Source organism: Symphalangus syndactylus, chromosome 4 (genome assembly GCF_028878055.3).
Source record: "Symphalangus syndactylus isolate Jambi chromosome 4, NHGRI_mSymSyn1-v2.1_pri, whole genome shotgun sequence".
In the NCBI taxonomy this organism is placed as follows: Eukaryota; Metazoa; Chordata; class Mammalia; order Primates; family Hylobatidae; genus Symphalangus; species Symphalangus syndactylus.
Genome location: NC_072426.2, coordinates 41,936,875 through 41,962,214, shown reverse-complemented (window position 1 = coordinate 41,962,214; position 25,340 = coordinate 41,936,875). Strand labels below are relative to the sequence as shown.

At 36.6% G+C, this 25,340-nt stretch overlaps 1 protein-coding gene across 5 annotated transcripts in view; it reads left to right on the top strand.

Annotated features, from left to right (window-relative positions):
• The window catches only part of CTNNA3 (catenin alpha 3), a 1,903,490-nt gene that overhangs the window by 155,446 nt on the left and 1,722,704 nt on the right, over positions 1 to 25,340 (top strand). For all 5 annotated transcript variants that reach the window (XM_055274451.2, XM_063637177.1, XM_063637176.1 and 2 more), the window contains one exon: positions 3,511 to 3,703. In XM_055274451.2, coding sequence (XP_055130426.1) covers positions 3,511 to 3,703 — 193 coding nt within the window. The remainder of the gene's footprint in view (positions 1 to 3,510; positions 3,704 to 25,340) is intronic.

Sequence of the window (25,340 nt, the reverse complement as noted above, 5' to 3'; positions counted from 1 at the left end):
AAGTTACATCTCTTAGGTGAGTTAGGGTTTAAAAAAATAGTTTCAGCTTTCTTTTTTTCCACAGGATTGCCAAGCCATATTTACTTTCTGAAATAAAAGGAATCATTGAAAACAACACTTGACTTTAGTTTAATCAATATCAAATAACTATAGTGGGGTATTTTAAAAGAAGACGTAGGTACAAACAACTTATAAAAGTGAATAACTTGCAAGTTGCAAATTGCCTTTTTTGATGGAAGCACGATGTTCTTATACAATGTTCTTTTCACATTTCTTACTTCTTTGGCATTTATTATAAGGAACAAAGCATTTCTGGAATGCTCATTTTAATTTCAAAGCCCAGGCTATTCTATGGAAAACATTTGGCGCATGGAGGATCTGAACAATAGAGGAGGAATGTGCAGTGGGAAGCATCATGAATTGCGGCACTTAAAATACATTCCGAGAGAACATTTCAGACAATTATTCTTTGTTTTAAACAAAGATTTTAAACTAGTTGTTATAATTTGTCTTAATCTGGACAAATACCTTTTAACTCTCAATATATAAATTAGACTGACAAGAGTGAGATATTTGCCTTTTGGAATTTGTGAAAACCCATGTAATAAATCAGGCTTATTATTATTCTTATATAATCCATGATGAAGACACATGATCTTATTTAGCTGCTTGTAAAGCATATAGAATGAGCTTTGCTAACTGCCACATTGAGCATGGGGGGCCCCAGGAGCAAGATAAACTTAGATCCAGAGAGAATACCTTTGATAAAGATTCCCATAACCAATTTCCTGCACCTACATGGGTAGCAAACTAGAAAATATACATGAAATGCCAACAAATATTTGTGTCATATTATGCATTTTACAAAATACTTCACCTTATTTGACCTTCCCCAGTCTCGTAGGATAACAATGATTGTTTTTATTTTCTAAGAGAGGAAACAAAGGCCTGCCACAAGACATTCCACTCTGGGTGATGAACATGAAATAAAGCAAATTAGAATGAAACAGAGGATCTATTGGATAAGGGGAGGAGAGTAGGAGGGCAGATGAAAATGATTTTCATCCACATATTTCCCCCATAACTTCTTAAGTTTTTTTTTTAGTTCATGGATAAAAATTGGGTCCAGATATCCAAGTAAACAAACATCGAATGCTCCATAAACAAACAACAACCAAAATCTCTAGGGGCTGCTGAGCAGGAAGCATTATGTAGTTTGCTGTCAAAGATGTGATGTATGATTATCATGAGCCTCCACTGTTTCATGACATGCAGCAGCTTAGCTTTCAATAGGAGTTTCAGGTCTTCTATTTTAAATATTAGATACAAGTTGTTTTTTTCCTTTCTCTTATCCCTCTACGATGGTGATTTTAAAGCTTTGTTTATAAAAATTTAATCCAAAACTTGTAATTGTGATCCAAGATTTAATTAAGAAATGGGTTTTTTTTTTTTTTTTTTTTTTTTTTTTTTTTTTTTTTTTTGAGATAGAGTTTTGCCCTTGTTGCCCAGGCTGGAGTGCAATGGCGTGATCTTGGCTCACTGCAACCTCCGCCTCCCAGGTTCAAGTGATTCTCCTGCCTCAGCCTCCTGAATAGCTGGGATTACAGGCATGCGCCACCACACCCAGCTAATTTTGTATTTTTAGTAGAGACGGGGTTTCTTCATGTTGGTCAGGTTGGTCTTGAACTCCCGACCTCAGGTGATCCACCCGCCTCGGCCTCCCAAAGTGCTGGGATTACAGGTATGAGCCACCGCCCCGGCCAGAAATGGGTGCTTTTTAATAATGTAATTCAGTATGATGTTTTTATTTCCAAATACAGAAGCTTAATTTTTGTCTTCAAATAATGTTGTTATTATGAGTTTGTTCTTGTATTTGTTAAGATTCATTTCTTTCTTTTTTTCCCCAAGCTTTATTAAATTAAAATTGGCAAATAAAATTTATATATATTTATGGTGTACCCTGTGATGTTTTGATATATGTATACATTGTAAAATGATTAAATCAAGCTAATTAACACATTTCTCACTTCATATACTTGTGGTGAGGAGTTTGTTCAAGTTTTACTACTGAAAGAATGCTCTAGAAGGCTGTGTATGTGTGTGTTGTTTTAATTACAGAAACTTCATATAAAAAATACAGAACTTTGATAAAACAGTAAAAAATGAGAGTAGAAAATTATATATCTCCAAAATATCAAATAATTATAAAATAAAATTTATACCACTTTTTAGCCAGCAATCTACATTAAGAGGGAACCAAAAATAATTATAATTAAGTCAGTATTAGTCTATTTAGGCTGAGAATAGAGATAACTAATATTAGGAGAGGGAGAAACATTCTGAATCATATAAAACAGTGGTTGCCTCAGGGAACAAAGTCCAAATCCTTACTATGACCTACTTTCTTGCCCTTTGTAACCTCTAAGATCTGTCTTCTACCCTTTCCCCTAACTCATTTGGCCTCTCACACAGGTCTCGCTCAAAGTCCCCTATCAAGAGGCCTTTCCTGACCACCCCGATCCCCACTCTCTCTCACTCTATTACCTCCCCCAACTTTATTTTTCCTCAAAACATTTACTGAACCTTACATTTTTTATTTGTTTATATGTTTATTGTATGCTGCCAATATTAAGAATGTAAACTCCATGAAAGCATGAAATGCATTTCTTTTCCATCATCCACAACAATGTAAAAAATAGGTGTTCAGTAAATATTTAACATAGAAATGATTTGATGACCAGGGTAGTTGAAGAGAGGACATTTTAATGTCTATATTTTGAAATTCAATCGCTAAGACTCTCACTTCCTTCCTGTTTTTAGTTGGGAACTCCACGGTGGCTGCTGTTGCTGTTCTTGGTGCCATGACTTGACTTTTATAGATGTATCGACAGCACTGGAAATGAGTCATGTTACTATGAAATACAGTTGACCTTTAAACAACACTGGCTTGAACTATGCAGGTTCACTTTTAATCGGATTTTTTTTCAATAAAAGTTACACCAAGTGTGCCTGCCTCTGCTGCCTTCCCTTCCACCTCCTCCATCTCTTCTGCCTCTTACACCCCCGAGGCAGCAAGACCAACCCTCCTCTTCTTCCTCTTCCTCAGGAATATGAATATGATGAGGATGAAGACCTTTATGATGATCCACTTCTACTTGTTGATTTATTTAATTATGTTTTCTCTTCCTTATGATTTTCTTAATAACACTATCGTCTCTCTAGCTCATCTTATTGTAGGAATATAGCTATATAGTACACATAGATACAAAATCTGTGTTAATTGACTATTTATGTTATCAGGCTTCTGGTCAACAGTAGGCTATTCGTAGTTATGTTTTTGAGGAGTTGAAAGTTATACTCAGATTTTCAACTGCACGGTGGGTTGGCGCCCCTAACCCTTGAGTTGCTCAAGGGTCAACTGTACTGTCTTTTGTTCTGGTCTGTAATATCCCAGGACTGTGTTCTCCTTACAATTTGTCAATTTAGTACTTTGTATTTTTCCAATTTTAGGTTACCACACTTGTAAACTGTCCCCAGAACCCTTCCAGCAGGAAAAAAGGACGTTCGAAAAGAGCCAGTGTCCTTCTAGCTTCTGTGGAGGAAGCAACTTGGAATTTATTAGACAAGGGAGAGAAGATTGCCCAGGAAGCTACAGTTTTAAAGGATGAGCTTACGGCTTCACTTGAGGAAGTTCGCAAAGAAAGTGAGTACTCCAGTCCTGGTCAGGAGCAAACTGCGTATCTTTAGGGTGTTAGTCACCAAATTAGATTTGTGAGTGTTTTGTTTTTGTTGGCTCCAGTTTTTTAGGCTTTTGCAGAGCTGTGAGGAGCTAGCTGTGGGAGGCAGAGTGGCTCATTAGACAGCTCCAAGGCTCAGTCCCACTCCAGACTCTTCTTTTTAGTTGCTTGCTCCCCCCGGGCAATTCCTCTTCCTCCCCCACCTTGCCATAGCTTTTCCATACTAAACAAAGAGAAAAGTACCCTTTTTTGGTCTTAGAATATAGTGAGAAATGACTAATGAAGCTGAAGATTTATTTGTGTATACATAAATAAATTATGAAGTTCCTTATAAACAGCTGGGAAATAGAAGTTTCAGAACTGACCATCTCAGAAGTACATTTTTAACTTTGCAAATTTCTGGAGGTTTAGATTTCCTAAACTTTTAAAAAAATGCTTTGCATAAACTATGCATGAGCCAAGTTGCTACTTTGTTAATATTACATAATAAAAGCATATATTTCATCTTTTTGAGATCTTTACTTATGATAATACAGCAATTTTCTAATGAATATAAGTCTCAATTGTAGGATAGTTTTAAAATAATTGCTGAATATTCTTTGGTTAGTGGAATGATTTCGTATATATCAGCTTTCTGCAAGTATCTATTTTGGGAGGAAAAGGAAAGTTAAATTTTCTTGTTCAGCTTTGTAAGAGACTTGGGATTTTTAAATATTTTTCTCCCTCAACCCCCCAACATAACTTTAAGAAAATCAGGAAGCCTTTGCTAATTAAATAATTAAAAAGAATATATTAGTAACAATAAGCTTTATGTCACATGTATGATACAGGGGATTTTAAAAAAATTTTTGGCCGAGCGCGGTGGCCCACGCCTGTAATCCCAGCACTTTGGGAGGCCAAGGCAGGTGGATCATCTGAGGTCAGGAGTTCGAGACCAGCCTGGCCAACATGGTGAAACCCCATATCTACTAAAAACACAAAAATTAGCTGGGCGTGGTGGCAGGCGCCTGTAAACTTGGGAGGCTGAAGCAGGAGAATCGCTTGAACCTGGGAGGCAGAAGTTGCAGTGAGCCTAGATCGCGCCATTATACTCCAGCCTGGCAGACAAGAGCGAGACTTCGTCTCAAAAAAGGAAAATTTATATTTATGTGAATTTATTTTTAAAATAAATTTTATTGTGTATATTTAAGGTATACAACATGATGTTATGAAATACATATAAATAGTAAAATGTTTACTATAATAAAGTAAATTAACATATTCATAATCTCAACAGTTACCCATTTTTTGTGTGTGTGTAGCAAGAGCATCTAAATCTACTCATTTAGTAAAAATACCGAATACAGCATTATTAACTATAGTCTTCATGTTGTGTACTAGATTCCTAGAGCTCATTCTTCATAACCGCAACTTCGTATCCTTTGATCTGCACTGGCCCATTTCCTCACTCCTGCCCCCAGCCCTTGGTAGATACTGTTTTATTCTCTGTCTCTGTCTGTATGACTTTCTTTCTTTTTTTTTTTTTTTTTTGAGACGGAGTCTCGCTCTGTCGCCCAGGCTGGAGTGCAGTGGTGCAATCTCGGCTCACTGCAAGCTCCGCCTCCCGGGTTCACGCCATTCTCCTGCCTCAGCCTCTCTGAGTAGCTGGGACTACAGGTGCCCGCCACCACGCCCGGCTAATTTTTTGTATTTTTAGTTGAGACGGGGTTTCACTGTGGTCTCGATCTCCTGACCTCGTGATCCGCCAGCCTCGGCCTCCCAAAGTGCTGGGATTACAAGCATGAGCCACCGCGCCCGGCCCTGTATGACTTTCTTAAACAAAGATTCTACATGTAAGTGAGATCCTGCAATAGTTTTCTTTCTATGTCTAGCTTATTTCACTTAGCATGATGTTCTCCAGTTTCATCCATGTTGTGACAAATGGCAGGATCTCCTTTTTTCCTTTGTATATATAGACGAATTTTTTTATCGATTCATCTGTTGATGGACGCTTAGGTTGTTTTCATATCTTGACTATTGTGAATAATGATACAGTGAATATGGGAGTGCAGACATCTTTATGAAGTGGTGATTTCCTTTACTTCAGTGTTATACCCAGAAGAGGGATTGCTAGCTCTTAATGGTAGTTCTATTTCTAATTTCTTTAGGAACCTCCATACTGTTTTCCAAAATGGCTACACTTTGTTATATATGTTATATACAATTTATATTTTATAGGTATTCTTCAGACAATAAATAGAAAACATAATGTGCAAGATAATTTGAAATATATTTGTTGTTTTTCCCTGCTCCCTACTGAGACCCTCTCTTTGTCCTTGTTCTTGATCATCATCTTAGTCACCAAGCCAGTTTAGACTCTTCCTTTCATTCCACCCTCTCTTCCAATTAATGTCTAAGTTCAATGAACTTTTACAAACTTTTCTAAAACTTTTATTTTAGGTTCAGGGTGCATATGCAGGTTTGTCATATTGGTGTCATGGAGGTTTGGTGTACATATTCTTTCATCAGTCAGGTTCAATGAATTTTTTCTCCTTGTTGTCTCCCAGATCTGTTCCTTCTACTCTATTCCTAACGCTGCTTCATGAATTCAGGGTTATTGCATTAGCCTTCCTCCATAGTAAAATCAAATAGATCTTTTAAAAATGAAAATATGCTCATTTTACTTCTCTGCTTAAAATCATTTTTAGTAGCTGTTGGAGGATCAGGACTATCTTTTTCAATAAAGTTCAAACTTTTAAATTTACCTCCCAAAGCATTTCATCATTTGGCTTCTACCATTATTTTGCACCTCTTTCCTGTGACTGCTCCTCCCTCTTATGTTCCTCCAAACAGGAACTCGCAGTTTCTTGAATGTTCCATGTTGCTTTATGCCTCTGTGCATGTGTTATCAGCTATAGTCATACCTTATTTAACAATGGGGACATGTTCTGAGAAGTGCATCCATATGCCATTTTGTCATCGTGTGAACATCATAGAGTGTACTTACACAAACTTAGATGGCATAGTCTACAACACACCTAGGCATCCTAGGCTATAAGCTTGTGCAGCATGTTACTATACTGAATGCTGCAGGCAATTATTAATAGAACATAGCGGTAAGTATTTGTATATCTAAACATAGAAAAGGCACAGTAAAAATATGGTATAAAAAATTAAAAAATGGTACACCTATGTAGGGCACATACCATGAATGGAACTTGCAGGACTGGAAGTTGCTTTGAGTGAGTCAGGGAGTGGTGAATGCCTAGGACATTACTGTATATCACTGTAGACTTTATAAATACTGTACACTTAGGCTACCCTACATTTATTTAAAAATATTTTTCCGTCTTCAATAAATTAGCCGTAGCTTACTGCAACTTTTTAACTTTATAAACTTAAAAAAATTTTAACCTTTTGACTCTTTTGTAATAATACTTAGATTAAAACACATTGTACAACTGCACAATATCTTCTTTATGTCCTTATTCTATAAGTTTTCTTCTACTTTAAATTAAAAATTTTTTTTTTTTTACTGTTTAAAGTTTTTTTACTAAAATCTAAGACACAAATACACACATTAGCCTAGGCCTACACAGAATCAGGGCTATCAATATCACTGCCTTCCACTTTCATATCTTGTCCCACTGAAAGGTCTTCAGGGGCAATAACACGCATGGGAATTTTCATTTCCTGTGATAACAATGCCTTCTTCTGGAAGTGTTACCAAAACCCACAGGTGTTGCACTACGATGTTACTATGGCTATGAGGTCACCAGGCAATAGGAGTTTTCCGACTCTACTATATTCCTATGGGACCACCATCATGTGCACATCTGTTGTTGACCAAAATGTTGTTATGCAAAACATGACCATATTCCCGTCACTTGGATTGCCTTTCTAATTCAGCCAGTTCTTGCTCATGTAGCAAAGCTGAGCCCAGGTCATCTTTTCCAGGAAGTGTTTACTGACCCCGGATGCTGATTTAGATGACTGTCTTCCGTGTCATCACAGACTCTGAGCACCTCTCGTTCATGACACTAACCACCGCATACAGTAAACATTGATGTACTTGTTTAGTAAATCGTGACTGTTAGTTAATTTATTGAGTGTGGCAGGTACCAGGTGTTATTTGATTACCAATGCCTGACACATCACAGACACCTGTTAAATGTTTGTTAAATAAATTAAAAAGTTGAAGCATCCTTTTGTCACTTTATATTATAAAATTTTATAATAGCCTTATCTTTGCTTTTATGGAAAATTAACTCTCATAATTATAGCTTCTCTGTTCACTCTTTGGTAAGGGATATGAGCCCTATCCTGACATTGTTTCTGAAGGAAAATGTGATCTATTTGACAACATAGTTTCCATAAACTGTCTGGCAATAAGTATGTAAGAATCAGTCATTCTCAGAAGGGAACAATAATTGCCATGAGATGGTATTTGCCTTTGTTTTTAAGTAAGTTAATCTTTTTAGCTCAAAAAAAAAGATGTTATTTTAAAGAGAAGTTCTCAAAGAGAAGTCTTGATTCTAGGATTATGCTGTACGGGGTATATCCTTCACTGTGTTCTCTTATAATGTGTGAAATACCTCTACATGTCATATGCTGTATACACAACAGATTCATTTGGTTAAAGATCACCAGGTGCTTTACTGTGTGATTTATTTGACAAACTGCCAAAATGAGCTACTGCCAGCGACTTCAGTGTGGGAGGAAAGCAATGCAATGGCACACCGTTCTGGAATTTGGGGAACAGCTAATGATTATCCTATGGATAGTAGGGATAGTGACAGTGAGAGCATTGTTCCCAAAAGCTTGGAAGGAATTTTAAGCTCAGTGGTGGGGTTGAAGTATAAGGAGAATGGATTCTGATCCAATAAACTCTACAAAATACTGGAAACATATTTTAAGTAGTTTCCTTCTTTGAGTTTTTTTTTTTTTTAAAGGTATTTGTCCAGTGGCATAAGGTGAAGGACTAATGAAGAGCAACTAATAAGGTTAAAGTATTTGGAAAAGTGAAAATATATTGAGAGTACAGATAGCTTTATTATGTATTTACTGACTTATTTTTAAGAATTTTGAGACCAATTTAGAAAACTTTTCCTTCCAATAAAGACATACTATAATTTATGTAGCCTTACTACAAGATTCTGTTTTATTGCTTTCAGTGGCTTTATTTACAGACTTGAAATGATAAATAATGTGGGCATTTTGATTACCTAAAGAACTTGCCCATGAAAGGTGAAACATGGGTAGTATAAGGGAGAGACGGTGAAAGGAAACGTAGTATGTGGGTAGAAGTGTAGAGATTCAGCAGAGGTGATTCACATTGTAAGTAATTACTTATAGTTACTCATGATCTTATAGCTTACTCCTACACTTATACCAATACAATGGCAAAGTATTAAATTTGACATTTTCTTTAAATAGTTTTAGAATATTCGTATAGCAGTTACCCAGGAATTTGTTAAGAGTTGTTTATAATGTCTAGATTACATGTTTTGCCTATAGCATATATACTACCTTTATATGGTTTCTATTACCCTAAAATCTCTAGACATTGCTTCTAAGCCAGGGGTCCCCAACCCTGGGTCGTGGACCGGTACTGGTCCATGGCCTATTGGGAACCAGGCCGTACAGCAGGAGGTGAGTGGCAGGCAAGTGAGCATTACTGCCTAAGCTCCACCTCTTGACAGATCAGCTGCGGCATTAGATTCTCATAGGAGTGTGAGCCCTATTGTGAACAGTGCATGTGACGGATCTAGTTTGTGTGCTCTTTATGAGACTCTAATGCCTGATGATTTGAAGTGGAATGGTTTCATTCTGAAACCATCCCCATTCCCCCCACCCACCATCTGTGGAAAAATTATATTCCATGAAACCAGTTTCTGGTGCCAAAAAGGTTGGGGACCACTGTTCTAAGCCACACAAGTGGTTATTTTTAATGTTTTAAATGGTTTACTGAAGAATAACATATATACAGAAAAGTGCACACATTATCTCTAACAACAATACATATCCACATAGTGAACATGCTCATGTAACCTCCACCCACATCAAGAAATAGAATATTATTAGAACCCTAAGAGGGCCCCTTGTCCACCCTACCAGCTACTACTCTGTCACTATCCTGACTTCTAACACCATAGGTTAGTTTTGCCTCTTTTTGAACTTTAAATACTGAGACTATACAGTATGTTGTATTTTGTGTCTGATTTCTTTTGCTTAATGTTGTATGTCTGTGAGAGCTCACCATATAGTAGTTCATTCATTCATTGATAATAGACCATAATTTATCTATCTGTTCTATTGCTGATGAACATTTGAATTATTTCTGGTTTTTGTCTTTAATAAGCATTGCTATTATATACACATTTGTGCATTACTTTCAGTGCGTTAATGTAGACATTCCTTTGGACTATTACCTAGGAATGAAATTTCTGGGTCATAAGATATATATGCCCAGCTTTAGTAGATATTACCAAACAGCTTTCCAAAGTGAATTTTCTAATATGAGTTCCAACTGCTCCACATTCTTGTGAACTTGGTGTTAGCAAGTGTCAGTGTTTTTAATTCAAATGTTTGTAGTGGTATTATATTGTAGTTTTAATTTGTATTTCTGTGATAACTTTTTATATGTTCTAGATATGAGTCCTTTTGTTAGTTGTAGGTATTACAAATATCTTCTCCCTTTCATAATACTAACCTTTTTTTAATATTCAGAAGTTCTTAATTTAAATAAATTCCAAATTATTATTTTGTTCCTTTATGGGTAGAGACTTTTATGTTCTGTTAAAAAAAAACTTTGTTAACATAACTACTTCAAAGTCAAGAAGATATCTTCTTATGTTACTATCTGGAAGCTTTATTGTTTTACAATCTACCTGGGAATAAATTTTTATGAATTGTGTGAGTTAGAGTTCATATTTTTTTTAAAATACAGAAATTTAATTGCTCCAGTACCATTTATAAGCATTTAGATGTTTAGTTTTTCCAGTACCACTTATTGAAAAAACTATTTTTTTCTTTTGAATTACTCTTTCACCTTTGTTGAAAACCAGTTGATCATATATGCATGGGTCTACTTAGGTGCTCTTATATGAATATGAATCTTTGATTTATGTATCTATTCTTACACCAATGCCACAATAGTCCAATTACTGTACCTCATAGTAATTGAAATACAAATTATTTTGATTAGGTTATTCTAAGTGCCTTGAACCTTATAGAAATTTTAGAATTAGCTTGTCAATTTTTACAAAAAAGTCCACTGAGATTTTGATTAGGACTAGATTAGATCTATGGATCAATTTGTGCTGAACTGACATTTTAACAGTGATGAGTCTTCTGATTAAAAACATGGTATATATCTCTACATTTATTTTGGATACAAATCTTGCACATATTTTATTAAATTTGTCCCCAAGTATTTCATATCTTCTGATATTTTAAATGGTACTTTATAACATTTAATTTAAATATATCACAATAATTCTTTCTGCCCTCTCTGGTCTATTTTAAAATCCATCCAGTGAACTTTTTTTTTACTTTAGTTCCTGAATTTTGATTTGTTTTTTGAAAATGGTTTCCATTACTGAAATTTCCTATCTATTCATCCGTTAGGACTAGTCTCTTTTAAAATCTATTTATGATAGTTGCATTACACCCTTTATTTGCTGACTACAACTGGGTTTTGTTTCTGTTGACTGATTTTTCTTTTACTGTGGGTGACATTTTCCTGTTTCTTCATATGATAGTAAGTTTTGGTTATATACTTGACAGTATAGAAAATAGACTATAAGTATTTTGGGTGAAATAGTAGAGATGGAAAAAGAAAGAGATATTTTGGATTCTTTTATTTTCCTTGGAAGAGTGTTGAGTTTTAGCTCAGCAGGTGGTTAAATTACTGATGAATAACCAGGAGTTTGTGTAGCCTTTTTAACAGGTTGATTTGGTTTTTATTCTTACAGAGAATTCTTAGTCCTGGAACATAATCTTTTATTCTATAGTGTGTCCTTGGTGGAGTTTCAGTGGACAGTTTGATGTGTTTACAAAACCATCTAACTTGCAGGATTTGAACTTTAAACTCTGTTGTTCCTGAAATGAAATTGGCAGCAATTGAAATCACAGCACAGATTTTTATTTTTATTTTTTTTCCTTATGAGTATTGCTTTCTATTGGGTTCTTCAGCATCTCCCCAATTTTAGAAAAATTCATGTGTACCTTCAGGGCTCCCCAATCTGTAGTTTTCTCTTTTATGAGATTTTTTTACCTTCAGTTTTTACCATTCTGTCCTTTCCCAGACTCTGTCCTGTGACATCTTAAGTCAGTAAGATGGTAGCTTTCTACTTGAGTTCTAACTGCCCTATGCTGTCCCACTGGAGAGTGTACTTACAGGAAATGCCATATAAATGTAACTCTCAACCACTATGGTTTCTAGTATTTCAAGAGTCAAATTCTCTCCAGTTTCTTTTTGCTTTCTGTCCTTATCAGGTGCCTTGAAATAGTTGTTTTGGGAGAAGCCAAGATAGCTGACTACAGGGATCAGGAAGAGCTTCTCCCACCAAGAGACCACACCATCAAAATCAGCACATTCTGAACAGTACTTCAGAAGGAAGGCATTGAAAGTGGTTGGAAGGAGAATGCAGATCCTGGGCTGAAGCGGGAGGAAGTTGGGAACCCTGCATGGGGTTACCAAGCACCAGGACACATTCCTGGCCCTGGGAGGCTCCTAGGGAAGGGGTGAGTTAAATAGGCATAGAGTGGCCTGCTCTCGCCAGGGACCTCAGGAATCCTAGGTGCAGGAGACCCCATGATCCCCATAGACATTTGAACTGGCTAGGAGAGCTGTTTGGAGAGCTGGCAAAGACAGGAATCTAGCCTGCATGGAACCCAGAAGGTTTGGAACAAGAATGATCACAGTGGCACATGGCCAGGGATCCCCACCTCCCAAGGCTTGCCATACTCCTTTAGGTGGTTTTGGCCTTTCTTGACTGTCAGATCTAGACAGAACAGGGCTAACTGTAGGGTGGAGCCAGTCTGATGAGTGCTCCTCTGTCTGCCCAGCCTCTCCCAAGGTCTCTGGCTGGCTGCATCCACTTGCAGTACAGCCTCAGACGCCCAGCTGATATGCTTTCCTGTAGCCACCACAACTCTTTGGCTGGTAGATCCAATATAACCGTCAGATAACTTTTGCAGATGGGCCCTCACCAGTGTGCACCCCCTCACAGCTTCCACCCACCACTTTGCTGGTGTGCATTCACCTGCAGCCTCATCCTATAAACCTTGCCACTGCCACCCTGGTGCCACTGGAGCACATGTACATGCACAGCTGCCACCGCCCTACCACTGCTCTGTTGCTGCAGGTGCACACGTGAGCATGAACCCCACTGACGCCACCCTGATGAAGGGCTTTTGCCAGCACCCTCCATCAGAGTACTGTTGCCAGTGGACCAGGAAAATCTTGGTCCCTCCAGTGTAGCAGGTGCTTAACCTTGAGGGGCCAGAGAACAAAGCCGTGAGCTTGGTCCCAGCCCCCACAGGGTTAGAGCATGCAGCACAGAAGTGATGAGCTGAGCCTTGACCTTCTGAAATCATCCAGAAACAAAGCCAGTTGACCAAATCCAACTTATACCACAGTCAAACCTCCAAGGCCATCAAAGAATATAAAAGCAAAAAACTCGATCCAAAGGAGAGCAACCTCAAAGATTAAGGGAACATCAACCCACACAGATGAGAAAGAACCAGTGTAAGAACTCTGGCCACTCTAAAAGCCAGTGTATTCTTACCTCCAAATGACTGCACTAGCTCAGCAGCAGTGGTTTTAAACCAGACTGAAATGGCTGAAATGACAGCATAGAATTCAGAATTTGGATGGCAAGAAAGATTATCAAGATTTGGGAGAAAGTTGAAACCCAATCCAAGGAATCTAAGGAATCCAGTCAAATGATTCAAGAGCTGAAAGATAAAATAGCCATTTTAAGAAAGAACCAACTGATGTGATAGAGCTGAAAGACTCACCAAAAGAATTTTATAATATAACTGGAAGTATTAAAAGCAGAATAGATCAAGCTGAGGAAGGAATCTCAGAGCTTGAAGGCTGGTTCTTTGAATCAACTCAGTCAGATAAAAATAAAGAAAAAAGACAAAAAAGGACAAAACCTCTGAGAAATATGGGATTATGTAAAGAGACCAAATCTATGACTTATTGGCATCCCTGAAAGAGAGGGAAAGAGAGAACGCCTTGGAAAACGTATTTGAGGATATTGTCCACAAAAATTTCCCCAACCACTGTAAAGAGGTTGACATTCAGATTCAGGAAATTCGGAGAACCCCTGTGACATACTATACAAGATGACTATCCCCAAGACACATAATTATCATTCTCCAAGGCGAATGCCAAGGAAACAGTATTACAGGCATCTAGAGAGAAGGGGCAGGTCATCTGCAAAGGGAATCCCATCAGGCTAATAGTGGACCTTTCAGCAGAAACCCTAGAATCTGGAAGAGACTACAGGCCTATATTCAGCATCCTTAATCCTTGAAGAAAAGAAATTCCAACCAGGAAGTTCATATTCAGCCAAACTAAGCTTCATAAGCAAAGGAGAAATAAAACCCTTTTTAGAAAAGCAAATGCTAAGGGAATTTGTTACCACTAGACCTGTCTTTCAAGAGGTCCTTAAAGCCCATTTACACCTAGTGTTCCATTATTGGAACAGTAAGCATATGGGAATTATTTATATCCTACTGCTCAAGGTCATCACCAAGGTCTGATTGCAAAAATTAAAAAATTACAACCTCAGGTATAAATGGGTTAAGGGAGTGCTAAACATGGAAACAAAAGACTATTACCAGCCACCACAAAACACTTAAGTACATAGATCCAATGCACTATAAAGCAACTACATAATCAAGTCTACATAAACACCAGCTAACAACATGATGGCAGAATCAAATCTGCACATATCAATGTTAACCATAAATGTAAATGGGTTAAATGCCCCACTTAAAAGGCATAGAGAAGTAAGTTGGATACAGAAGCAAGACCCAACTGCATGCTGTCTTCAAGAGACCCATCTCACCTACAGTGACACCCGTAGGTTCAAAATAAAGGGATGGAGAAAGATCTACCAAGCAAATGGAAAACAAAAAAGAGCTGAGGTTGATATTTTTTATCTCAGACAAGTCAGACTTTAAACCAGCAATGATGAAAAAAGACAAAGAAGGGCATTTCATAATGATAAAGGGTTAAATTCAACAAGAAGACTTAACTATTCTAAAAATGTATGTACTCAACACTAGAGCATCCAGATTGATAAAACAAGTCCTTACAGACCTATAAAGATAGATAACCACACTATAATAGTGGGAGACTTCAGCACCCTACTGACAGAATTAGAAAGACCATGGAGGCAGAAAACTAACAAAAATATTCAAAACCTAAACTCAACACTTGACTGAATAGACCTAACACATCTACAGAAGACTCCACCCAACCACAGAATATACATTCTTCTCATCTGCACATGGCACATACTCTAAAATCAACCAAATGCTCAGCTATAAAGCAATTCTCAACAAATTCAAAGACACTGAAATCATACCAACCACATTCTAGGATCTCAGTGCAATAAAAATATAAATAAATACCAGAATAGTCTCTCAAAACCATACAATAACATGAAAATTAAACAATGTGCTCCTGAGTGACTTTTGGGTAAACAATAAAATTAAGGGAGAAATCAAGAAATACTTTGGAATAAATGAAAACAAAGATACAATGTACCAGAATCTCTGGGACACAGCTAAAGCAGTGTTAAGAGGAAAGTTTATAGCACCAAATGCCCACATCAAAAAGGCAGAAGGCTCTCAAATTGACAATCTAAATCTTAGCTAGAGGAACTAGAAAAGCAAGGGAAAACCAACCTCAAAGGTAATGGAAAAAAAGAAATAACCAAAATCAGAGCTGAACTGAATAAAATTGAGATGTAAAACACATTTTGGTGTGTATATATATGATGAAATTCTACTCAGACATAAAAGGAACAAATTAATGACATTCACAGCAACTTGGATGGAGCTGGAGACTATTATTCTAAGGGAAGTAACTCAGGAATGGAAAACCAAACATTGTGTGTTCTCACTCACAAGTGGGAGCTGAGCTATGATGATGCAAAGGTATAAGAATGATACAATAGATTATGGGGACTCATTGGAAGGGGTGGAAGGTGGGGTGAGGGATAAAAAACTACAAATTGGGTACAGTGTATACTGCTCGAGTGATAGGTGCACCAAAATCTCACAGATCAGCACTAAAGAACTTACTCATGTAACCAAATACCACCTGTTCCCCCAAAACTCATGGAAATAATTTTTTTAAAAATAAAAGATCAATGAAACCTGAAGTTTGTTTTTTGAAAGAACAAATAAGATTGATAGACTACTACCTAGATTAAGAAAAAAAATAGAGATGATCCAAATAAACACAATCAGAAATAACAATGTGGACATTACCATCAACCTCACAGAAATATAAAAAACCCTCAGATTATTATGAACACCTCTATGCACACAAACTAGAAAACCTAGAAGAAATTGATAAATTTCCAGAAATATACAAGCTCCCAAGAATGAACCAGGAAGAAATTGAAACCCTGAACAGATCAATAATGAGTTCTGAAATTGAATCAGTAATAAAAAAATCCCTGCTAATCAGAAAAAGCCCTGGACCAGATGAATTCACAACTAAATTCTACCAGACATATAAAGAAGAGCTGGTACCCATCATTCTGAAACTATTCAAAAAATCGAGGAGGACGGATTCCTCCCTGATTCTATGAGGTCAGCAACACTCTGACACCAAAACCTGGCAGAGACACAATGATAAAAGAAGACTTCAGGCCAATATACCTCATGAACATAGATGCAAAAAGCCTCAACAAAGTACAAGCAAACTGAATTCAGCAGCACATCAAAAAGCTAATTCATGACAATCAAATAGACCTTATCCCTGGGAAGCAAGTTCTGTTCAACATATACAAGTCAATAAATGTGATTGATCACATAAACAGAACTAAAAGACAACACACGATCATCTCAATAGATACAGAAAAGGCTTTCAATAAAATTCAACATCCTTTCAGTTTAAAAACCCTCAACAAACTAGGCATCAAAGGTACATACCTCAAAATATTAAAAGCCATCTATGACAAAGTCACAGTCAGCACCATATGAATAGGCAAAAGCTGGAAGCATTCTCCTTGAGAACTGGAGCGAGACAAGGATGCCCACCCTCATCACTCCTATTCAACATAGTACTGGAAGTCCTAGCCAGAACAATCAGTCAAGAGAAAGAAAAAAAATGTATCCAAGTAGGAAGAGAGGAATTCAACCTATCTTTATTTGCAGACGATTTGAGCCTATACTTACAAAACCACATTATCTCTGCCCAAAGGCTCCTAGACCTGATAAACAACTTTAGCAAACTTTCAGGATACAAAATCAACATACAAAAATCAATCAGCAGCATTTCTATACACCAATAACATCCAAGCAAAGAGCCAAATCAAGAATACAATCCATTCACAATAGCCACAAAAAGTACAAAATACCTAGGAATACAGCTAATCAGGGAGGTGAAAGGTCTTTACAAGGAGAACTAGAAAATGCTGCTGAAAGATATCAGACATGACACAAATAAATGGAAAAACATTCCATGCTCATGGATCAGAAGAATCAATATTGTTAAAATGGTCATACTGCCTAAAGCAATTTACATATATATCCAAAAGAAAATAAATCATTCTACCAAAAAGACACATACACTCATGTGTTCACTGCAGCACTATTTACAATAGCAATGACATGGAATCAACCCAGGTGCCCATCAATGGTGGATAGGATAAAGAAAATATACCATGCATACACCATAGACTACTATGCAGCCATAAAAAAGAATGAAGTCATGTCCTTTGCAGCAACATGGATGCAGCTGGAGGCCATTATCCTGAGTGAATGAACACAGGAACAGAGAACCAAATATCACATCTTCTCACTTATATTTGGGAGCTAAACATTGGGTACATATGGACACAAAGAAGGGAATAATAGACATTGGGCCTACTTAAAGGTGGAGGGTAGGAGAAGGGTTAGGATTGAACAACTACTTACCAGGTACTGTGCTTACTACCTGGGTGATGAAATAATTTGTACCCCAAACCCAGTGACATGCAGCTTACTGATGTAACAAATCTGCACATGTACCCCCGAACCTAAAATAAATGTTGGAAGGAAAAAAAGTTAAAAAAGGTAGTTGGTTTATATATTTTGTCTGTTATTTTTGAAAGGATTAGTCATATGTATTCTATCTTATTATTGCTAGCAGTGGAAACTGCCACTTTCAGTTTTGAGTTTATTTTTTCCTCTGAGTAAATAATTTTAAGTTGGAAATCAGTTCTTTTTTTCTTTTTTAAAACAAGTTGGAGAAGTTATTCTTTTGCCTCTGGATTCCATTGTTGCTACTGACAAATTAACTATAAGTCATTTTGCAACTTCTTTGAAGGGACTGTGCCTTTTTTCTCTGACTTGTTTAAAAATTTTTTTAAATTTTTTTTTTTTTTTTTCAATATTTGAAAACATTTATTTGGCAAATAAAAACAATCCCTTTTTTTTTTCTTTTTTTTTTTTGTGATGGAGTCTCACTCTGTCACCCCGGCTGGAGTGCAGTGGTGCAATCTTGGCTCACTGCAACCTCCACCTCCCGGGTTCAAGCAATTCTTTTTTTTTTTTTTTATTATACTTTAGGGTTTTAGGGTACATGTGCACAATGTGCAGGTTTGTTACATATGTATCCATGTGCCATGTTGATTTCCTGCACCCATTAGCTCGTCATTTAGCATTAGGTGTATCTCCTAATGCTGTCCCTCCCCCCTCCCCCCACCCCACGACAGTCCCCGGAGCGTGATGTTCCCCTTCCTGTGTCCATGAGTTCTCATTGTTCAATTCCCACCTATGAGTGAGAACATGCGGCGTTTGGTTTTTTGTCCTTGGCGATAGTTTACTGAGAATGATGTTTTCCAGTTTCATCCATGTCCTTACAAAGGACACGAACTCATCATTTTTTATGGCTGAATAGTATTCCATGGTGTATATGAGCCACATTTTCTTAATCCAGTCTATCGTTGTTGGACATTTGGGTTGGTTCCAAGTCTTTGCTATTGTGAATAGTGCTGCAATAAACATACGTGTGCATGTGTCTTTATAGCAGCATGATTTATAGTCCTTTGGGTATATACCCAGTAATGGGATGGCTGGGTCAAATGGTATTTCTAGTTCTAGATCCCTGAGGAATCGCCACACTGACTTCCACAATGGTTGAACTAGTTTACAGTCCCACCAACAGTGTAAAAGTGTTCCTATTTCTCCACATCCTCTCCAGCACCTGTTGTTTCCTGATTTTTTAATGATGGCCATTCTAACTGGTGTGAGATGGTATCTCACTGTGGTTTTGATTTGCATTTCTCTGATGGCCAGTGATGAGGAGCATTTCTTCATGTGTTTTTTGGCTGCATAAATGTCTTCTTTTGAGAAGTGTCTGTTCATGTCCTCTGCCCACTTTTTGATGGGGTTGTTTGTTTTTTTCTTGTAAATTTGTTTGAGTTCATTGTAGATTCTGGATATTAGCCCTTTGTCAGATGAGTAGGTTGCAAAAATTTTCTCCCATTGTGTAGGTTGCCTGTTCACTCTGATGATAGTTTCTTTTGCTGTGCAGAAGCTGTTTAGTTTAATGAGATCCCATTTGTCGATTTTGGCTTTTGTTGCCATTGCTTTTGGTGTTTTAGACATGAAGTCCTTGCCCACGCCTATGTCCTGAATGGTATTGCCTAGGTTTTCTTGTAGGATTTTAATGGTTTTAGGTCTAACATATAAGTCTTTAATCCATCTTGAATTAATTTTTGTATAAGATGTAAGGAAGGGAATCCAGTTGCAGCTTTCTACATATGGCTAGCCAGTTTTCCCAGCACCATTTATTAAATAGGGAATCCTTTCCCCATTTCTTGTTTTTGTCAGGTTTGTCAAAGATCAGATAGTTGTAGATATGCGGCATCATTTCTGAGGGCTCTGTTCTGTTCCATTGATCTATGTCTCTGTTGTGGTACCAGTACCATGCTGTTTTGGTTACTGTAGCCTTGTAGTATAGTTTGAAGTCAGGTAGCGTGATGCCTCCAGCTTTGTTCTTTTGGCTTAGGATTGACTTGGCGATGCGGGCTCTTTTTTGGTTCCATATGAACTTTAAAGTAGTTTTTTCCAATTCTGTGAAGAAAGTCATTGGTAGCTTGATGGGGATGGCATTGAATCTATAAATTACCTTGGGCAGTATGGCCATTTTCACGATATTGATTCTTCCAACCCATGAGCATGGAATGTTCTTCCATTTGTTTGTATCCTCTTTTATTTCATTGAGCAGTGGTTTGTAGTTCTCCTTGAAGAGGTCCTTCACATCCCTTGTAAGTTGGATTCCTAGGTATTTTATTCTCTTTGAAGCAATTGTGAATGGGAGTTCACTCATGATTTGGCTCTCTGTTTGTCTGTTATTGGTGTACAAGAATGCTTGTGATTTTTGTACATTAATTTTGTATCCTGAGACTTTGCTGAAGTTGCTAATCAGCTTAAGGAGATTTTGGAAGTTGAATCTCTGAATAGACCAATAACAGGTTCTGAAATTGTGGCAATAATCAATAGCTTACCAACCAAAAAGAGTCCAGGACCTGATGGATTCACAGCTGAATTCTACCAGAGGTACAAGGAGGAACTGGTACCATTCCTTCTGAAACTATTCCAATCGATAGAAAAAGAGGGAATCCTCCCTAACACATTTTACGAAGCCAGCATCGTCCTGATACCAAAACCTGGCAGAGACATAACCAAAAAAGAGAATTTCAGACCAATATCCTTGATGAACATTGATGCAAAAATCCTCAATAAAATACTGGCAAACCGAATCCAGCAGCACATCAAAAAGCTTATCCACCATGATCAAGTGGGCTTCATCCCTGGGATGCAAGGCTGGTTCAACATACGCAAATCAATAAATGTAATCCAGCATATAAACAGAACCAAAGACAAAAACCACATGATTATCTCAATAGATGCAGAAAAGGCCTTTGACAAAATTCAACAACCCTTCATGCTAAAAACTCTCAATAAATTAGGTATTGATGGGACGTATCTCAAAATAATAAGAGCTATCTACAACAAACCCACAGCCAATATCATACTGAATGGGCAAAAACTGGAAGCATTCCCTCTAAATCTTTTGTTTTTAGAAATATTGCAGCTTTTTTGCTCCCATAGTTTGGCGAGTGGGAGAGAGTGGTGTCCAGCAGCTTCTTCTCTCCCTTGGTTTGGTGAGGGGGGGGAATGTTACAGCAATTTTACTCCTGCTGCCCCCAGCTTGGTGAGGAAGAATGTTATCGCTATTTTGCTCCAGCAGTTCAGCAAATTCTTGTCCTGAGACCAAGAGGAATAAGGTATATGGACACTGGAGATTGAGTAAGACAAAGTAAAATTTTATTGAGTGACAGAAAGAAAACTCTCAGCAATGAGAGGGGTCCTGAAAGTGGGTAAGGCTGTGAGGCTGAGTCTGGGGTTTTTATGGGCTTAGAATGGGGGACTGCATGCTGATAGGTCCTTGAGTGGTCTTGTTAAAAGCACCATTCAATTGGTTAAAAGACATCATTCAGAAGGAACCAGTTGAGAGAGGGGGGTAAGATAGGGATGAAAGTTCTAACTCTGGTCATGGACTCTATGCTGAACTGGCAGTTCGATTTTCAGGTTTTAGACTGTCCTTTGCTTGAAGGTTGGGTTTCACTGGGGACCCATCCCTGTCTGCAGAAGAATTTGTCTGACTCCTGTTGCTATCGGTAATATTATTATAATATACCTTCATGTGGTTTTCTTGGTATTTATCCTGCTATTGGTTTATAGCACTTGTAAGTCTATGGTTTGATGTCTTTCATTTATTTTGGAGAATTTTTGATCATTTTCTCTTCAAATATCCCTTTTCTTCTTCTCTTACATGTCTTTTCAAATTATGATTATGCATTTAATATTTTTTCATCATGTCTCATAGGTCTCTTATGCTCTTTTCTGTATTTTATACATTTGTTTTTCTCTTCATGCTTCTCTCTGGACATTTTTATTAACACATTATGGTTAATAATCCTGTGTTTAGCTATATCTATGTGACATTGAATCCAACTCTTTCAATCTTTATTATATTACTTGGTTCAAGAATTTCCACTTAATAGGTTTTTACAAATTATAATTTCCTGCTGAAATTTTCATCATGATATAATTTTTCTTGATCATCTCAATTATAATTAATATCCATATCTAATTTGTGTAATATGGCTCTCTTGTAGGTTTGTTCGTATTGTCTGTTTTTCCTTTTGGTTTCTTAAGTATCCAATATTGTCTTTTGATATGTTGGATAATTTTTGATTGGATGCTGGATATTATGTATTAAAATTATAGAATTAATTTTTAAAGTTTGGTAAAGTCCCATTTAAAATGTGGAATGTTGGCTAGACATTTCTTCCTAGGTAGGCTGAGAAGTCCAATTTTACCTTCCTGACTTGCTGAGAAAGGGCTTAAAATTATTTGCCCAGTTCCTCCAATCAGCTGCAACATTCTTTTGACTTCTCTGTTGTTCAGTCTCTCTACCACTTGGCTTCTCATAACTATAGACAAAAAGTCAACTACAGGTAGACTTAGGATCTAAATGTCAAAAACAATTTTAAATACTCTTTAAAACATAAGGGTTTTTTTAAGCTTGGGAGTAGAGCAAGATTTATTAAACATGAAACAAAAAGCTATGAAAAGACATACATTTTACTAGCTCAAAGTTAACTAGTTTAAAATTTACTAATTCAAATCTTACTAGTTCAAAATTAAGAACGTTGTTCTGTCAAAAAATTTTTAAAAGAAAATGGAAAGATACACTTAGAGAAGATATTGGTATAAACCCAACAAGGGATTTGTAACAAGAACATATAGCAAACCTTCACAAATCAATAAGAAAAGCAAAATGAACAAGAGGAAAATGGCCGAAAAAGAATTTCACAGAAGAGTATACACATGACATCAATAAGAATATAAAGAGATATCTGTCCTCATTAGTGAGATAGGTATGCAAATGAGGTATCATTTTATGCAATTCAACTGGCAAAAATTAAAAAGTCTGACAATACCATATGTTAGAAAGACTTTGAAGCAATAGGATCTTTTAAACATTGCTTGTGGGAATGTAAATTGGTATGACTACTCTGAAAAACAGTTTTGGTATGTCACTTTTGTCAAATGCCAAAGTTCCATATATGCATGGCTACGTTTCTGGACTCAGATCAATTCCATTTCTGGTGGTGGTGGTGGATAGAAATGCAATAGACTTTTTTAAAGATAGGTACTTGATGAGATGTTATCTCTGAAATGAAACATTTGAATGGTAATTTTAAAAAGCAGAAAACACTTGAATTATGCAAACACACATGGTCTGTCCCTTTGGGATCCCCTAGGATAGTAAAGCCTTAGTACTTTGTTTGGCTTATGTGAGTAACCAATTTTGCAAAAGTGATGTAATGCAGTATATGATACTTGCTGCTTATACATGATATTGCACAGAACAGAGTATTGTAACAGATAATTAATACACTTTGTATTCATAAACATTTAGGAATATTTTTTCTAAGAGAAAAATGTATACAGCTTAGCATAGTGATACATGATCTATTATTATGGTAGCTGGGATAACTTGACTTTGAGATTTTTTTTAGCATCATGAGTTGTCTTTCAGAATAAATTCTAGAGACAAATAGTAAGCAAAAATATTATTTAGTTTTGTTGTTGGGGAAAAAGATAACTAATGATCTGTGTGTAACAAGTCTTAAAGATTTGTCAGTCAAATTTAGAGTTGTAGAGCAAACTTGGTTGAAATTTACTTGAAAGGTGACTTACTAGTATTATGAGATCCCCATAGAGGGTAAGGTTCTCAGTTATCCAGGTTTTAGCTTTTGCTTTCAACTACTAAAAACTTTTCACATGGAATTATAGATTTTAATTACAATAGAAAAGGCATTCTCTTGTTTTTTCATTAATGCTTTGATGAATATAAAAAGAACAGGAAAAAATAGTGGAATATAAAATAAGCCTGGCTCAGCATTTGTTCTAATCGGAAATAAAATATGAGTTTATAATCAGAGAGAAAGATTATGGAAAGGAAGTGATTAGTCAGTATAACAGTGGGTGTTGTTAGGAGAGAACGAAGAGGATCACAAAAGAAACTATTTATACTATTTTCTTATGCCTTTTTCCTATTAATTTGCAAACATTTATTGAATGTCTACTGTTTACCTATTTTGGTTAAATATTTAGTGCCTATATTTGGTACTATTTTTGGGCCCTGGGTATATAAAAATAAATAAGATATATCCTGGGCACCCAGAGTATATTGGGAAAAATAGATATGCAAATAGCTGTAATAATGTCTGATAAATGACACTATAATGGTATGAACAAAGGCTGTGGAAGCACATAGGAAAAAGCAATCAAATAGTGTTTCCAAATAGTGTTTCCAAAGTTCTTTCATTTTCCATTATTAAGTAGGGGAAACTGAATCTCCCTCATATGAATACAGATAAGTATTATCTGTATACTATCTTTCTTTCCCCAGAGCCTTATATTTCTTTCTCTCTTTTAAAAATAATTATTTATTGAAACCTTTTTGTGGGCCAGGCTCTGTTATATATGCTGGGCTCTCAAAAGTCAACTAGGTAGATAAGGCTTGCCCTCGCTGAGCTGACTAACATTTTAGTGGGAGACAGACAGGAAAAAAAGTAAAGAGATTTGCTTTTAATTCTTAAAGTGTATAGATTCTTTTTCCTTGAAACATTTAAAAATGATATTAGTATAAAATGGTTTTCTCATTAGATTTAGAAATCTAAATGTGTTAGATTTCTAAAAATCTAACACATTTTTAGATTCCTAGTAAAATAAAATGAATATAGTGGTATGAGTTCCTTAACTTATAAGTGGATAATTAACTTAAAATTTCAAGAGTGTTCAGGGAAAGATTAAGGTTAAACTTTTTGTATACTACTCAGAGAAGCCAGGATGCCTACAAAGGTGGAGCACAGCACTAATCAAACCCATGCATACTTTAATGCTTAGCCCATCACTACTACCACTAAAGCCTGAAGACAGGTCCATCTGCCAATCCAGTCCCCCCCCCATAAATTCAATACAGTCTCCACTAATAACTGTACCCTAACATATCAAAGAAACCACAGATACCACTAATGTTTATAGCCAAAGAAGTCATACTTCACTACTGCACACACACACACAAGCAAAGCCAAAGGGCCCCACCCAAGCAATACCAGAGACACAGCTTCAAGAAGAAGCACCCTCCATGAAAAAAAGTAAATTCCAAAATAGAAGCAACTGTTACACCAGATGTGGAGATATCAATGTAAATATTCAGGAAACCTAAACCTAAAGGAACACAATAATTCTACAGCAATAGATCTTAACAAAAAAGAAATTATTAGAATCCCAGGTGAA